The 17,882-nt window shown below is 42.7% G+C and overlaps 1 protein-coding gene across 2 annotated transcripts in view; it reads left to right on the top strand.

Annotated features, from left to right (window-relative positions):
• The window catches only part of CNTNAP1 (contactin associated protein 1), a 668,106-nt gene that overhangs the window by 137,875 nt on the left and 512,349 nt on the right, over window positions 1-17,882 (top strand). For both annotated transcript variants that reach the window (XM_073608280.1, XM_073608279.1), the window contains exon 2: window positions 17,050-17,151. In XM_073608280.1, coding sequence (XP_073464381.1) covers window positions 17,050-17,151 — 102 coding nt within the window. The remainder of the gene's footprint in view (window positions 1-17,049; window positions 17,152-17,882) is intronic.

Below are 17,882 nucleotides of genomic sequence, written 5' to 3'. Positions count from 1 at the left end.
ACTTTGCGGGATGGGTCTCTGAGAGGCTATACTCTCCCGCTCAGTGCCTATTCTCCACTTTGTTCAGTGGTCGGTTACTGCTGCACGGATTGGAGGGGGCAGTGGGGGTGTTACAACTACTTCCATGCCTACGTTGGCGTTAATGTGTAAAGTATGGGATGCCGTTAAGGAAATGATGGGGCTTTATTATACTACTAGATACACCCCCCATATGGGGTAATGATAGACTCCCTGAGCTTTCCATTCACCAGGGTTTTCAGAGATGGGAAAGATCTGGAGGAACTACTTTGATCCAATTATACGAGAACGGTTTTCTCAAATCCTTCAAACAATTGGGGAAAGAGTTTCCCTTACAATCAAGGTGGTTTTATCAGTTTCTTCAACTGTGCCTTGCCTTACAAGCTCAATTTTCTTCAGCTGAGGTGTTTTTTCCTTCCAGCCTTGTTCTGGATAGAATACTACAAGCAAGCCTAACTAAGGCACTTACTTCCGCGACATATAGGTCGCTGCTAGAGGCTGGGTGGGAACAGGATATTGGTCCTATCTTGGAAGAGGTATGGGAGGACATTCTTTGTTCTCTCCCTCTCGTCTCTTACACAGATTGACTGAGATCTTCATCCTTCATAGGGTATATAGAACCCCCAAATTTTTGCATGCCATAGGTTTGAGAGCTGATTCAACCTGTGCCAGGTGTAGTAACCCAGGTACTCTAATACATCATCTGTGGCGGTGCCCCAAACTCCAGAGATATTGGGCGGAGATGGTTGGTACACTTAACTGGGTTTTTAGATGTAAATATTCTTGTTGAACCACTTACGTGTCTATTGGGTTATCTTTATTCTCCTGTTTACACTCCCCCTATTGCAATCTTATTAGACATGCTCTGTTTGTGGCCCGCAAACAAATCACCCTTAAGTGGACCTCACCACACTCTCCTACCTAATCAGACTGGATCTTTGATCTCCACAGGCGGTGGTTTCAGCGGGGAGCATCGATAGTTTCAAAAAATTATTAGATAAGCACCTGAATGACCACAACATACAGGGATATACAATGTAATACTGATATATAATCACACACATAGGTTGGACTTGATGAACTTGTGTCTTTTTTCAACCTCACCTACAATATAACTATGTAATAGAATTATTGCTTTCAAAAACATACATATTTTTTAACCAGTTGCCGACCGCCGCACGACTATATACGTCGACAGAGCGGCACGGGCAGGCAAAAGGACGTATATGTACGTCCTTGCCTGCCCGCGGGTGGGGGGTCCGATCGGACCCCCCCCGGTGCCTGCGGCGGTCGGCAAATCTCCCCCGGCGATCGGAGGTGAGGGGGAGGCCATCCATTCGTGGCCCCCCCCTCGCGATCGCTCTCAGCCAATGGGATCATTTCCCTGCCTCTGTATTGTACACAGAGGCAGAGGAAATGATGTCATCTCTCCTCGGCTCGGTATTTTCCGTTCCGGGCCGAGGAGAGAAGACTGCAATGTAAGTGCACCAACACACTACACACAGTAGAACATGCCAGGCACACTAAACACCCCGATCCCCCCCCCGATCGCCCCCCGATCCCCCCCCCAATCACCCCCCCCCGTCACAAACTGACACCAAGCAGGTTTTTTTTTTTTTTTTTTTCTGATTACTGTATTGGTGTCAGTTTGTGACAGTTACAGTGTCAGGGCAGTGAGTGTTAGGCCCCCTGTAGGTCTAGGGTACCCCCCTAACCCCCCCTAATAAAGTTTTAACCCCTTGATCACCCCCTGTCACCAGTGTCGCTAAGCGATCATTTTTCTGATCGCTGTATTAGTGTCGCTGGTGACGCTAGTTAGGGACGTAAATATTTAGGTTCGCCGTCAGCGTTTTATAGCGACAGGGACCCCCATATACTACCAAATAAATGTTTTAACCCCTTGATTGCCCCCTAGTTAACCCTTTCACCACTGATCACTGTATAACCATTACGGGTGACGCTGGTTAGTTTGGTTATTTTTTATAGTGTCAGGGCACCCGCCGTTTATTACCGAATAAAGATTTAGCCCCCTGATCACCCGACGGTGATATGCGTCGCCCCAGGCAGCGTCAGATTAGCGCCAGTACCGCTAACACCCACGCACGCAGCATACGCCTCCCTTAGTGGTATAGTATCTGTACAGATCAATATCTGATCCGATCAGATCTATACTAGCGTCCCCAGCAGTTTAGGGTTCCCAAAAACACAGTGTTAGTGGGATCAGCCCAGATACCTGCTAGCACCTGCATTTTGCCCCTCCGCCCAGCTCGGCCCAGCCCACCCAAGTGCAGTATCGATCGATCACTGTCACTTACAAAACACTAAACGCATAACTGCAGCGTTCGCAGAGTCAGGCCTGATCCCTGCGATCGCTAACAGTTTTTTTGGTAGCATTTTGGTGAAATGGCAAGCACCAGCCCCAGGCAGCGTCAGGTTAGTCCCAGTACCGCTAACACCCACGCACCGTACACCTCCCTTAGTGGTATAGTATCTGAACGCATCAATATCTGATCCGATCAGATCTATACTAGCGTCCCCAGCAGTTTAGGGTTCCCAAAAACGCAGTGTTAGCGGGATCAACCCAGATACCTACTAGCAACTGCGTTTTACCCCTCCGCCCGGCCCAGCCCAGCCCACCCAAGTGCAGTATCGATCGATCACTGTCACTTACAAAACACTAAACGCATAACTGCAGCGTTCGCAGAGTCAGGCCTGATCCCTGCGATCGCTAACAGTTTTTTTGTAGCGTTTTGGTGAACTGGCAAGCACCAGCCCCAGGCAGCGTCAGGTTAGTGCCAGTAGCGCTAACACCCACGCACGCACCGTACACTTCCCTTAGTGGTATAGTATCTGAACTGATCAATATCTGATCCGATCAGATCTATACTGGCGTCCCCAGCAGTTTAGGGTTCCCAAAAACGCAGTGTTAGCGGGATCAGCCCAGATACCTGCTAGCACCTGCGTTTTGCCCCTCCGCCCGGCCCAGCCCAGCCCACCCAAGTGCAGTATCGATCGATCACTGTCACTTACAAAACACTAAATGCATAACTGCAGCGTTCGCAGAGTCAGGCCTGATCCCTGCGATCGTTAACAGTTTTTTTGGTAGCGTTTTGGTGAACTGGCAAGCGCCAGCGGCCTAGTACACCCCGGTCGTAGTCAAACCAGCACTGCAGTAACACTTGGTGACGTGGCGAGTCCCATAAGTGCAGTTCAAGCTGGTGAGGTGGCAAGCACAAATAGTGTCCCGCTGCCACCAAGAAGACAAACACAGGCCCGTCATGCCCATAGTGCCCTTCCTGCTGCATTCGCCAATCCTAATTGGGAACCCACCACTTTTGCAGAGCCCGTACTTCCCCCATTCACATCCCCAACCAAATGCAGTCGGCTGCATGAGAGGCATTTTTATGTCCTCCCGAGTACCCCTACCCAACGAACCCCCCCCAAAAAAGATGTTGTGTCTGCAGCAAGCGCGGATATAGGCGTGACACCCGCTATTATTGTCCCTCCTGTCCTGACAATCCTGGTCTTTGCATTGGTGAATGTTTTGAACGCTACCATTCACTAGTTGAGTATTAGCGTAGGGTACAGCATTGCACAGACTAGGACACACTTTCACAGGGTCTCCCAAGATGCCATCGCATTTTGAGAGACCCGAACCTGGAACCGGTTACAGTTATAAAAGTTACAGTTACAAAAAAAGTGTAAAAAAAAAAAAAAAAAAACACAAACAAAAATATAAAATAAAAAATAATAGTTGTCGTTTTATTGTTCTCTCTCTATTCTCTCTCTCTCTATTCTCTCTATTCTTCTGCTCTTTTTTACTGTATTCTATTCTGCAATGTTTTATTGTTATTATGTTTTATCATGTTTGCTTTTCAGGTCTGCAATTTTTTATACTTTACCGTTTACTGTGCTTTATTGTTAACCATATTTTTGTCTTCAGGTACAGCATTCACGACTTTGAGTGGTTATACCAGAATGATGCTTGCAGGTTTAGGTATCATCTTGGTATCATTCTTTTCAGCCAGCGGTCGGCTTTCATGTAAAAGCAATCCTAGCGGCTAATTAGCCTCTAGACTGCTTTTACAAGCAGTGGGAGAGAATGCCCCCCCCCCACCGTCTTCCGTGTTTTTCTCTGGCTCTCCTGTCTCAACAGGGAACCTGAGAATGCAGCCGGTGATTCAGCCAGCTGACCATAGAGCTGATCAGAGACCAGAGTGGCTCCAAACATCTCTATGGCCTAAGAAACCGGAAGCTACGAGCATTTTATGACTTAGATTTTGGCGGATGTAAATAGCGCCATTGGGAAATTGGGAAAGCATTTTATCATACCGATCTTGGTGTGGTCAGATGCTTTGAGGGCAGAGGAGAAATCTAGGGTCTAATAGACCCCAATTTTTTCAAAAAAGAGTACCTGTCACTACCTATTGCTATCATAGGGGATATTTACATTCTCTGAGATAACAATAAAAATGATTAAAAAAAAAAAAAAATGAAAGGAACAGTTTTAAAATAAGATAAAAAAGCAAAAAAATAATAAAGAAAAAAAAAAAAAAAAAAAAAAAGCACCCCTGTCCCCCCTGCTCTCGCGCTAAGGCGAACGCAAGCGTCGGTCTGGCGTCAAATGTAAACAGCAATTGCACCATGCATGTGAGGTATCACCGCGACGGTCAGATCGAGGGCAGTAATTTTAGCAGTAGACCTCCTCTGTAAATCTAAAGTGGTAACCTGTAAAGGCTTTTAAAGGCTTTTAAAAATGTATTTATTTTGTTGTCACTGCACGTTTGTGCGCAATTGTAAAGCATGTCATGTTTGGTATCCATGTACTCGGCCTAAGATCATCTTTTTTATTTCATCAAACATTTGGGCAATATAGTGTGTTTTAGTGCATTAAAATGTAAAAAAGTGTGTTTTTTCCCCAAAAAATGCGTTTGAAAAATCGCTGCGCAAATACTGTGTGAAAAAAAAAAATTAAACACCCACCATTTTAATCTGTAGGGCATTTGCTTTAAAAAAATATATAATGTGTGGGGGTTCAAAGTAATTTTCTTGCAAAAAAAAATAATTTTTTCATGTAATCAAAAAGTGTCAGAAAGGGCTTTGTCTTCAAGTGGTTAGAAGAGTGGGTGATGTGTGACATAAGCTTCTAAATGTTGTGCATAAAATGCCAGGACAGTTCAAACCCCTCCAAATGACCCCATTTTGGAAAGTAGACACCCCAAGCTATTTGCTGAGAGGCATGTCGAGTCCATGGAATATTTTATATTGTGACACAAGTTGCGGGAAAGAGACAAATTATTATTTTTTTTTTTTTTTTTTTTGCACAAAGTTGTCACTAAATGATATATTGCTCAAACATGCCATGGGAATATGTGAAATTACACCCCAAAATACATTCTGTTGCTTCTCCTGAGTACGGGGATACCACATGTGTGAGACTTTTTGGGAGCCTAGCCACGTATGGGACCCCGAAAACCAAGCACCGCCTTCAGGCTTTCTAAGGGCGTAAATTTTTGATTTCACTCTTCACTGCCTATCACAGTCTCGGAGGCCATGGAATGCCCAGGTGGCACAAACCCCCCCCAAATGACCCCATTTTGGAAAGTAGACACCCCAAGCTATTTGCTGAGAGGTATAGTGAGTATTTTGCAGACCTCACTTTTTGTCACAAAGTTTTGAAAATTAAAAAAAGAAAAAAAAAATTTTTTTTTTGTCTTTCTTCATTTTCAAAAACAAATGAGAGCTGCAAAATACTCACCATGCCTCTCAGCAAATAGCTTGGGGTGTCTACTTTCCAAAATGGGGTCATTTGGGGGGGGGTTTGTGCCACCTGGGCATTCCATGGCCTCCGAAACTGTGATAGGCAGTGAAGAGTGAAATCAAAAATGTACACCCTTAGAAATCCTGAAGGCGGTGATTGGTTTTCGGGGTCCCGTACGCGGCTAGGCTCCTAAAAAGTCCCACACATGTGGTATCCCCGTACTCAAGAGAAGCAGCAGAATGTATTTTGGGGTGCAATTCCACATATGCCCATGACCTGTGTGAGCAATATATCATTTAGTAACAACTTTGTGCAAAAAAAAAATAAATAAATTGTCACTTTCCCGCAACTTGTGTCAAAATATAAAATATTCCATGGACTCAACATGCCTCTCAGCAAATAGCTTGGGGTGTCTACTTTCCAAAATGGGGTCATTTGGGGGGGGGTTGTGCCATCTGGGCATTTTATGGCCTTCAAAACTGTGATAGGTAGTGAGGAGTAAAATCAAAAATGTACGCCCTTAGAAATCCTGAAGGCAGTGATTGGTTTTCGGGGCCCCGTATGCGGCTAGGCTCCCAAAAAGTCCCACACATGTGGTATCCCCATCCTCAGGAGAAGCAGCTAAATGTATTTTGGGGTGCAATTCCACATATGCCCATGGCCTGTGTGAGCAATATATCATTTAGTGACAACTTTTTGTAATTTTTTTTTTTTTTTTTCATTATTCAATCACTTGGGACAAAAAAAATGAATATTCAATGGGCTCAACATGCCTCTTAGCAATTTCCTTGGGGTGTCTACTTTCCAAAATGGGGTCATTTGTGGGGGTTTTGTACTGCCCTGTCATTTTAGCACCTCAAGAAATGACATAGGCAGTCATAAATTAAAGACTGTGTAAATTCCAGAAAATGTACCCTAGTTTGTAGGCGCTATAACTTTTGCGCAAACCAATAAATATACACTTATTGACATTTTTTTTACCAAAGACATGTGGCCAAATACATTTTGGCCTAAATGTATGACTAAAATTGAGTTTATTGGATTTTTTTTAGAACAAAAAGTAGAAAATATCATTTTTTTTCAAAATTTTCGGTCTTTTTCCGTGTATAGCGCAAAAAATAAAAACGGCAGAGGTGATCAAATACCATCAAAAGAAAGCTCTATTTGTGGGAAGAAAAGGACGCAAATTTCGTTTGGTTACAGCATTGCATGGCCGCGCAATTAGCAGTTAAAGCGACGCAGTGCCAAATTGTAAAAAGTGCTCTGGTCAGGAAGGGGGTAAATCCTTCCGGGGCTGAAGTGGTTAAGGAATTCAATGAGGAAGTTTGATGCTATCTGGTCACAATGGCTCGAAGCTATGTCCCCGGTATGGGTATAGGCCAATCCTACACCATAAGTATTGCTGTGTATGTGCAATATATACACACCTTCCAGAGAAAAGGTATTTGATGGGCACATATGGCCCATTGCATTCAGTGGGCATTGAAGGAGGAAGGAAAGAAGGGGGGAAAAATTCCTATAAATTTTTTTTTTTCCTTCAATGTCTATGTATGTTTAATGCTCCAAATTCTCATTGGGGTGGGGTTGGTGGGGTTTTTTGTGATTTTTCCTTTGTGCTGTGGTATTGGTAATGTTGTGTGTAATCTGTCTTGTATAATATGTTATAATATGTTTGTATGTTTTAAAACTGAAATTTTTTTAAAATAATATCTGACTTAAAAAAGTGCACTAACACAATTCAATATACTGCAGTAAAAGTATTCTGACACACTTCAATATACTGCAGTAAACGTGTACTAACTCAATGCAATATACTGCAGTAAAACTGCACTAATGCACTTCAATATACTGCCGTAAAAGTGCACTAACGCACTTCAATATACTGCCATCAAAGTATCCTAACGTTCTTCAATATACTTATGAAAAAGTACACTGATGCACTTTAATATACTGCAGTAAAAGTGCACTAACACACTTCAATATACTGCTGTAAAAGTGCACTAACATACTTCAGTATACTGCAGTAAAACTGCCCAGACACTCTACACTGGCACACTTCAATATACTGCAGGTAACCTGTCCTGACATGCAGAGGAGCGCTCACTGTGCAGTATCCAAAAACCTTATTAATTAAAAAAGTATTCTACTACATAAAAGAAGTAAAACAAGCATCAAGTACATAAACCGTCTGCTGCCAAGGCGGGTGTGATGATGTCACTGCTGAAAATCTTCCCTACGTGTTTCGTCCTAACGGATGAAAATCTACTATAAAGTCCATGGATATCTTTTTCCAAGGTTGTTCCGAGATTGGCAGTGGTCTTAACACGCCCCGTGATTTAACGTTGGACCCCTTGTTAAGCTGGCATGTTGTACAGGAGTTAACATGTTTCTTACAGTCAGATCTCAGGGTGGGCCACCATAAGGACCATTGGACCCCATAAGTTTGGTTGTTTTTCGGACCCCGAAGTGGCCAGCAAGCTGATGGTCATGAAATGTTTTCAGAACTTGAAGCCTGGCTTGTTGTGGGACAAAAATGTTGTCTTGATGCCAAAGGAACCCCTCCTGACATCTTAGGGGAGTGATTTCTGTCTCTGTGCACTGGGTGGATGCCTGCTCAATTGAGCTCTTAAATTGGGTTGGATTAGAAGAAAATTTTGAGGAGACAAAATAGTCATGATCTCTTCAGGGGTATCAGGGAACATTCAGGACAGGGCATCAGCTTTTCCATTCTTGGACCCTGGGCGGTAGGTGATATGGAAATTAAACCTAGAAAAGAATAGATCCCATCAAGCCTGTCGGGGTCTCAACAGAGTGAAGATACTCTAGGTTTTTCACTGTGAAGATTAAGATAGGGTGAATGGCTGTCAGAAACCATGAATCAGACCGAGACAGAAGTACAGTTAAATCACACTTGTTTAATAATAAAAGTAAATAGAACAAACATAGTCAAAACATAGCCAAAGTTCGGTAACCGGAACGGATAGCCAGACAAGCCAGAAAGCCAGGAAGCCAGGAATCAGCATAGTGGAACAGCAAGCAGGATCTGGAGCCAAAAGGAAGTCTTTAACAGGAATGCAGAAGAAAGTCTCTGTGATGTTGACCAGGCGAAGATCATCTGGGCTGGATGGCTTAAGTAAGCAGGACTGATGAGCAGAAAATCATCAACAGGTGAGTCACTGTGGAGAGATAGGAGCTGGCAATTAACCGACAGCTGAGTGGCCAGCTCAGAAAAGGAAGGGCTGAGCCTCGGAGGACCACCAGACTTGAGGGGAAAACGTCTATGGAAATCACAGAGAAGGACAGGGGCATGTACATCCGAGGATGAAACCCAAGAGTTCCTCCGGACCATACCCTTTCCAATGCACCAGGTACTGTATATGCCCACGGAACCTACGTGAGTCAACAATGGACTGTACTTCCTACTCCTTCTGGTTCTCAACCTTTACAGGATGAGGATGTGGAGACATGGATTACATTAGAGATACGTATATTAGAAGGAAAGACTAAAGCGTAAGCCAGTGGGTTAATCCTGCGGAGAATATGGAAAGGCCCAATAAACCGAGGTGCCAACTTCAGAGAGGGAACACGGAGTCGGAGACCAACTTTGTGGGTTACTGTGCTTTCTGGTCATATCAGTCAGGTGTTTGACCAGGGACGAGAAGTTACGAATAAACTTCCGATAATTGGCAAAGCCAAGAAAACGTTGCAGAGGACATATAACCACAGGTCAGGGCCACTGTAGGACTGCAGAAGGTTTCTCTGGGTCCATTTAAAAACCAGCAATGGAAATTACATAACCCAGGAATTTAACCTGTTCACGATGGAACTCACACTTCCCCAACTTACAATAGGAAAATATGAGGATATCATAGAGATAAACCACCACACATAGCTGCAACAAATCTCGGAGGACATTGTTGATAAATTACTGGAAAACTGCCAGAGCATTGCCAAGGCCTAATGGCATTACAAGATACTCAAAATGGTGTGTTCTGGTATTATGGATAGATAGGAGGGAAGAGGCTATGTTGGACTTTAATGGTACCGCATATCAACTGATGCTAAACAGTCAGAAGTAAAATATTTAAAGAAATTTATTACAAAAATACATATAATGACAGATTTACAGATTAAAACAAATAGTGATAATCAGGGCAAAATTCTAAAGTTGCACCAGATCGTGACAACTAGAACAGAGATACAATCTGTAAACCGTTGCTCTACATGTTTCGCAGGTTTACATTAACCACTTCTTCAGGGGCTTTCTACAGTTAGATGGTGATTAAAAGATGATTATCACATAACTATGAAAGTAGAGAAAATACATATTAGTCACAAAATACAGTGAACAGAGGTGGCGGATTGCCAGGGTCCCAAGGAACCCCGGAGGGCACGGGAGCCCGCTGAGAGGCACAGGATACAAATGATAATAGTCTATTTAGGAAAAAGGATTGTAATCAGATATACTCAAAAACCATCCATCCAGAGTGGCGAGTAAAAGGTAAAATAGAATAGAGTTTCTTTGTATAGGTATAAAAGATTAATAGAGTTACATACCCAAGGGGGTGCATTTGGTTATACAGGCTCAATGGGTGACAAAATGGTCCCTATAGAGAGGGGTACATCTATGGAATAAAGGCATATATATTAGCTTCATGGGTGTTATATATGGCAAATGCACAAACAAATTTATAAATATACACGCATACACGTGCATAGCCGTGCATGCACCTACATAGATATATATAATATACCTAAGATTATGCGATGTCAGCATATATAGCTAGCTTGGAAGTGCAGTTAATGCTATGTTGGGGGTGGTGTTCAGAGCACCCCAAACTCAGCACCTATAGGAAAGATAATGATGTAAAAATATCAGTGCATGCGGCCACAAGGTGCATATATATATATATATATATATATATATATATATATATATATATATAATATATATATATATATATATATATACAGGTATGTGACGCATATATTGCTATTGACAAGGTTTATTGCACATGGCTCGCTCACCTTCACAGTTAGTGGTGGTTATTAACACCTGTACAGAGTAGATGGATCAAGGCTGGACATTATATATATATATATATATATATATATATATATATATATAGAGAGAGAGAGAGAAAGAGAGAGAGAGATCCACCCAAAAAAAACAGAGATGGACAAGACACCCTGAAGGTAAAACTGAGCACATATGCATAGTGAATAGCAATCGCCAAGCTAGAGCTTTGAAGCACAGTAAGAGTAAGGATCAACCATGGGCATTTAAAAAGGGAACCTACCAGATAGCCTGTGCTGTCCACACATCCCCAAGAGGCACAGAGGTGATAGTACTATCACCATCTCTATTTATGTTTGTGTGCACAGAAGGGCTCCTGCCCGGCGACTCCCATGATGCTCGTTGTGTCTGACGTCACCGGACCCGCAGTACAGAAAAATAACATGGGCCCTCTAGTGGGACATATATCACAACAGATGCCTGTCATATGTGTTACAATGAAAAAGCATTTAAACATAACATTTTAGAACAGCTATATTTATATTAATTTAAAACTGTCTGACACAGAACATCGCCAGGGATCCCTAAACAACTAAACAACATGGAGAGAGGAACAAAAAAGAGGGAAAAAATATGTATACAACAAAGAAAAGGGGGAAAAAGAGCACACAGAGAAAAAAAAAGGGGGGAAAGAGAATCATTTGACAGCCACATTTTATAAAAAAGGTTTATATGAATTGACTTCATTGAGACCAGGCAGGGACGCTCTATCCAGAAGTATCATTTTGTCCCAGTTGCCCCCCCCCCACAGGTTCATTGGGATTACCTTAAGGACAAAGAGAGAGACCATTTCAGTATGGTGCTTGTGGTAGAGCCCTATATGTCTGGTAACAGGTGTAACTATTTTTCCCCATCTCAGTAGTATGTATGGTCTTCATTTCTTTTTCTCATCTCACATTTTGTTTTGCTTAAGTAAAATACACCGCAAAAACAATACATGATATATATAACTCCTTTGGTTGAACAATCAGAAAACTTATTTGATCTATGCCATTGGCCATTTGGTAACCTACCTTATACCTTGGCCTTCTCTGACCCATGGACAGCGTGGACAGTTGCCACACTGATATGTCCCTCGTGGTAGAGATTTACTGTCTCTATGTGGTACGTAGTGGCTAGAGATTAGTTGTTCTCTCAATGTGGTTGCTCGTCTGAAAATAAGTTCAGGAGTGGGTCTGACATATTTGGAGATGGTATGGTCCTCAGTGAGGAAATGCCAGTTCTTAGCAATAAGTGTTCGTAAATGTGGTTTGTGAGTAGAAAACCTTGTAACTAGGCCCATGGTTTGAAGCTCACCTTGGATGGATTGTTGTATAGTATGGCCCCTCTTGTTTTAGTCCATGCCTGTTCTGGTATTAAACACAGTTTTCCATTCGTCGCCCTCCTTAATCTTCACAAGATTGTATGCCCCACTCAAATCAAGCTTCGTGAAAACCATTGCTCCCTTGAGGCGGTCACATAACTCCGTAATCAATGGAATTGGATAAGCATTCTTAATCGTGAGATGATTGAGACCCCTATAATCAATACAAGGTCTTAGTTCACCACTCTTCTTCTTCACAAAGAAGAAACCAGCATCGGCAGGAGGCGAGGATTTACGGATCAAACCTCGAGAAAGTGCGTCTGCAACATACTCCTCCATGGCCCTATCCTGCGAGATTGACAAAGGGTAAACCCGACCACAAGGGGGTATGGCACCAGGTTGAAGGTCAATTGCGCAATCATATGACCGATGTGGAGGCAAACTAGCGGCTTGACCTTTGTCAAAGACATCGCTAAGATCGCGGTACTCCTCCGGCAGGGAGAGTGAAGAGGTGCACAGGACCTTAACCACCTTCGGAAAGCATGTCTTACTGCATTGTGGTGACCAGGAGAGAACCTCAGCACGGAGCCAATCAAAAGAGGGGTTGTGCCTCTGTAACCAAGGATAACAAATAACCAGTGAAAATTTAGGTGAGGAAATAACTTGGAATTGAATTATCTCATGATGAAGAGCCCCTACAGCCATGGACAACGCAGCAGTCTCATAATTCACGTGGGCAGGCTGTAGAGGTCTCAGTCAAGGGCCTCAATGGCAAGTAGAGTGGCACGCAGCTGCAGGGGATTTGAGTGCTTTGATACAAAAGCAGCATCAATGAACAGGCCTGCAGCCCCAGAGTCGATTAGAGCCTGTATCTTGATGGACGACTCAGCCCAAGAAAGGGTAACCAGAACCAGGGGCTTATCATTCTGGATAACTGGGGACAAAACAATGCCACCTAAGGTCCATCCGTGACAGGTTCGGCATTCCCTGGACGGGTAGGACAAGACTTCAAAAAGTGACCTGCCTGGCCACAATAAAGGCACAATCTCTCCCTCCTCCTAAGGGCTCTCTCCTCTGCAGAGAGACGCGTGAAGCCTAAGTGCATGGGTTCACCTTCACTGACCGACTCGGTACCAGGAGGCATGGGAGGTGAGGGAGCCAAGGGTGGGACTGCAAAGCTCTGAGACAAATGTACAGGAGGCTTCCACAAGTGCTCCTTAAAAGAGAGTCTTTCTCTGAGTCTGGAGTCAATGAGGATGGCAAAAGTGATCAACTTCTTATAACCCCCTGCTGACAGACTGTACAGAATAGATAGTGAAATTAGTGATAGGAATGTGTTGTTTTTTTTCCCTTGTTCTGTTTTGCAGGCATCGTTGTGGACAGCTGTTCATCCTGCTCCTGATAGACTCAACATTTTCCAGCCTGCTGGAGCTTGCGGCTCTTAAGGGGGTGTGCTACATGTGTTTTAAACAGCAGTCTATTGCCCCGTACACACGGTCGGACATTGATCGGACATTCCGACAACAAAATCCTAGGATTTTTTCCGACGGATGTTGGCTCAAACTTGTCTCGCATACACACGGTCACACAAAGTTGTCGGAAAATCCGATCGTTCTGAACGCGGTGACGTAAAACACGTACGTCGGGACTATAAACGGGGCAGTGGCCAATAGCTTTCATCTCTTTATTTATTCTGAGCATGCGTGGCACTTTGTCCGTCGGATTTGTGTACACACGATCGGAATTTCCAACAATGGATTTTGTTGTCGGAAAATTTTATAGCCTGCTCTCAAACTTTGTGTGTCGGAAAATCCGATGGAAAATGTCCGATGGAGCCCACACACGGTCGGAATTTCCGACAACACGCTCCGATCGGACATTTTCCATCGGAAAATCCGACCGTGTGTACGGGGCATAAAGGGGACTGGAGAAGGTTTATAGCTACTTCCTGCCAAGAGCTTTGAAGTCCTTCTCTAGATGTTTCAGAACATACAGACAGTAAGACCAAAGCCAAGATAATTAACTAATAAGTGCTTAGTACTGCTTACTGCATCTTTGAATGGTACTAAAAATTCTACATTTTAGGATACGGCCACTGGTCTATAGCATAGAGAAACATATGCAGTGTAAAACATTTTTTTAACAGTCACGTAAAGCATTTTAGTGTGGGGAAAGGCAGTTAGAGGGGCAAAGGGTGAGGTCTACCCTGGGCACAGCCAGCTGCAGGGTGTCTGCATGTTTAAAGTTTAGGTGAACGTTTCGATTAAAAGGAATGGTATTAACTTATGTATTCGTATATGTAAAATGTTAGTTCAAAATAGTAAAAAGTGCTGCAAAGTACCTTAAAGTGGATTTTAAGCCATTGGTGACCACAGGCCTCCATTGTGATTCTTCTTGTGCATGGTGGAGGTGTAGTTAGATAGGAGGCATCTAGGTGTCTGCTGCTGGATAACCAATAGGGACATATAGGGAGAAAGGCAAATCTAGTTTTGATAGCTGGGTTTGATATAGCTGGGTGTTTTTTTTAGAAACTGATGTTTGATCAGGGCTGGATGAGGAAGGAGCGGGGGTTAGGCATGTCAGCATGTGATGTCACAAGCTGACTATGGAACTACAGGCGCACTGTGTACCATGATGAAAGGAAGCACACTGTCCACGAATATGCTTCCATGGTCAGAAAACAGAAAGTAACTTGCAGGATCACCAAGTATTTAAAAGAGAAGTAAGGTTTTGTTTGTTTTTTGCCCATTTATATATACCTAGGTGGATGCAGCATCGGTCCGAAAATGAGTCAAGGAGTGCAAAACAAATTGCACTCCTGTGACCCATAGGAGAAGCCCAGCTACACGCACTCAGGCTGGACTTCTCTTTTAAATGGTTAGTTCACCTTTACCAAATAAACTGCCTATGCAGGTAAGGGGCACATGTAGATGTAAAAACAAACTGTGCAGCTTTTACCAAAGGCCTGGCTGACAAACTCCCAGAGATGGCATCAACCCGTCCTGCCTTGTTAGTAGGTCATTGCTAAGACACACCTAGACAATTCAAATCCCATCCTTCTCTCCACTGTCACAGGAGCTCTGAGCTCAGCGATGCTTTGATGGGCAAGATAGTGGAGGAGATACGTAAATGGTCTAAACCTATAGCAATATTGTTTTTATCTACAGGCGCTCCTTACGTTTATAGGCAGTTTTTTGGTAAAGGTAAATTAAAGTGTCTTAAATCTATTCTATAAAGTAAGGGAAATATTATGTAGATCATGAGGGACAAAGGAAGATAGTCCCAAGGTTTCCTAAATAGTGTTTACATTCTTTTAACAACAGACTCTTTGTTGCCCAGGTATTGTATACGTAGGCCACCGTTGTCCCCATTTTTTACTGTATGCTGTTGCTAAACCCTGGAGTTTTATTTATTGTACTGGTCATGATAAGTATTCATTTATGTTCATTATACTAGAAATTTTGGTATATGGAAAAGAGGGGAATAAAATATTAATCTGCTCTGGTTGTCAAATATACTATAGAAGCCAGTGGGGAACAGTTAGAAACTATCTTTACTGCTATCTTTATCCCTATTTCCCCTCACTTTCAGATCTGGCAGGAAATGTTCTCTGCAGAACAAAGACATGTTTAGTTGCACCTGTTTAACATCTTCGCGCCCGCTCTATAGCCGAAAGACGACTACAGTGCAGGCCTAAATTGCTGGGAGAACATCCATGTACATCCTCCTGTGCTCATGCTGCTTGCGCCCCCCCCCCCCCCCGTGTGGGCAACGCGCTCTGTCATCAGCGAGTCCATGAGATCCCAAGCTCCTTGCCACGTAATCAGCTGTCAGCCAGTAACAGCTGATCACGTGATGTAAACAGAAGCCGGTAACAGCGTGAGGAAAAAAAAAAGTAGATTACCAGTTTTTGTAAACAGGGCATCGGTCCCCCACACAGTGAACCACTGCCGCCTCATTAGAGCCCACCAGTGCCACCTACCAGTGCCCATCAGTGCCACCTACCAGTGCCCAGTGCTGCCAATCAGTGCCAACTATCAGTGCTACCTATTGGTGCCCATCAATGTCATCTATAATTGCCACCTATCAGTGCCCATAAGTGCAGCATATCAGTGCAACCTCATCAGCGCACATCAATGAAGGAGAAAAATCACCTGTTTGCAAAATTATTTTTATTTTTTTGTCTTTTTTTTCAAAATTTTCTTTGTTTAGCAAAAAATAAAAACCCCAGTAGTGATTACATTCCACCAAAAGAAAGCTCAATTTGTGTAAGAAAAAAATGATAAAATATTTTATATGGGTACAGTGTAGCATGACCTCGCAATTGTCATTCAAATAGTGACAGCGCTGAAAGCTGAAAATGGCCTGGGCAGGAAGGGGGTTTCAGTACGCAAGCAAGTGGTTGATAAGTGTGAAAACGCCTGTTTATCCTGCTAGAAATGTTGTCAGCTGATAATTCCCTGTGCTTTACTCTTATCAGTTGCATTGCTCTTACCCATCTGTGCTGAGAAGAATGAGAGGGGAATGTGTCAGTAGTCTGTTCTGTTTCTGCTTTCCTGATACAGTAGGTGATTGAGTGTTGTCACCCTGGGACAGGAAGTGTATTGTTGGTAGGATCACCAGGTGAAAATAAAGGGAAAAAAGCAGGAAAAAAATATTATACAACTACCATATCTAAGGACCAATAAACAGCAATATTTCATTTTTTTGTTTTGGGGTTTAAATATGCTTTAAGTGATTAGCATGTTACTGTTTTAGAGAAGATTTTTGTCATTTACATTTCCTTAGCACTTTTCACATGTTGACATTGTTTTGTGCAGTTTTGTATTATGGGTATATGAGGGGCTTATTACTGGAAAGATGTTTCATTATCGTTTTTACTTCTTACAGAATGGTGCTACAATGACCTGGTATCGCCCCTTTATTTCACATCATTTGATGCTTCATCAAGATATTCTATTTTGTACACTGCTAACTTTGCAAGATTATTTGGTAAGTATGCATGTGTACTTTTAACCTAACATGTTTAAATAGATTTACTAATTCCTTTTTTTAGACTGTGACTGCTGAGAAGAGGCATACCAATTAATAATCAAAGCAAGCTAACGGCCTCACCCAATAGTAACACAGTATGCAGTTTATGTTAGAAAGTGCAAGGTTGTAGCTTTATTGTATTAGTGCAAATTATCTTCCTGCATAGCATTCATCAAACAGCATTACAAGTAAAAATGATGGTGGAATATTGATAGCATAAAAGCTTTTCCTTTCCATAAATGACAGGCATCCAACCACCCAGAAAAAAACAGCTAAATGTATAAAGCATTAACTAAAGTTTGCTACCTCATGGTAAAAACAGCAGTAAAATTCTGACATAAAAATTAATATGAAGGGTGGGCACAGACTTCTCAGGAGGCTAAAACTTATTAGTTTCAGTGCTTCAATCCTTTTCACCAAAATAATTAAGCACATCAGACCAGCCTACAAAACAGAGCAGCCAATAAACACTAGTGGAAACAATTAGTAGTATTTTTTCAAGATTTCTTTTTACAAAGGCTCTTTAAGAAAATGATGACTTTTAACCTTGGGCAGGTTAAAAGAAATTCTACGTTTTAAAAAGTATGGTTGGAAAATTGAAAATTGTGATTCGCTAGTTAGTGGGGTTTTCCTATGGGGATATGGTTATGCAATTCTACGGAACCTATCCCCCAAAAAACTAAGAAAAC

This window comes from Aquarana catesbeiana, linkage group LG12, assembly GCF_042186555.1.
Source record: "Aquarana catesbeiana isolate 2022-GZ linkage group LG12, ASM4218655v1, whole genome shotgun sequence".
Lineage (NCBI taxonomy): Eukaryota > Metazoa > Chordata > Amphibia > Anura > Ranidae > Aquarana > Aquarana catesbeiana.
The sequence above is the reverse complement of the archived record's forward strand: the minus strand, read 5'-3'. Positions and strand labels throughout refer to the sequence as shown.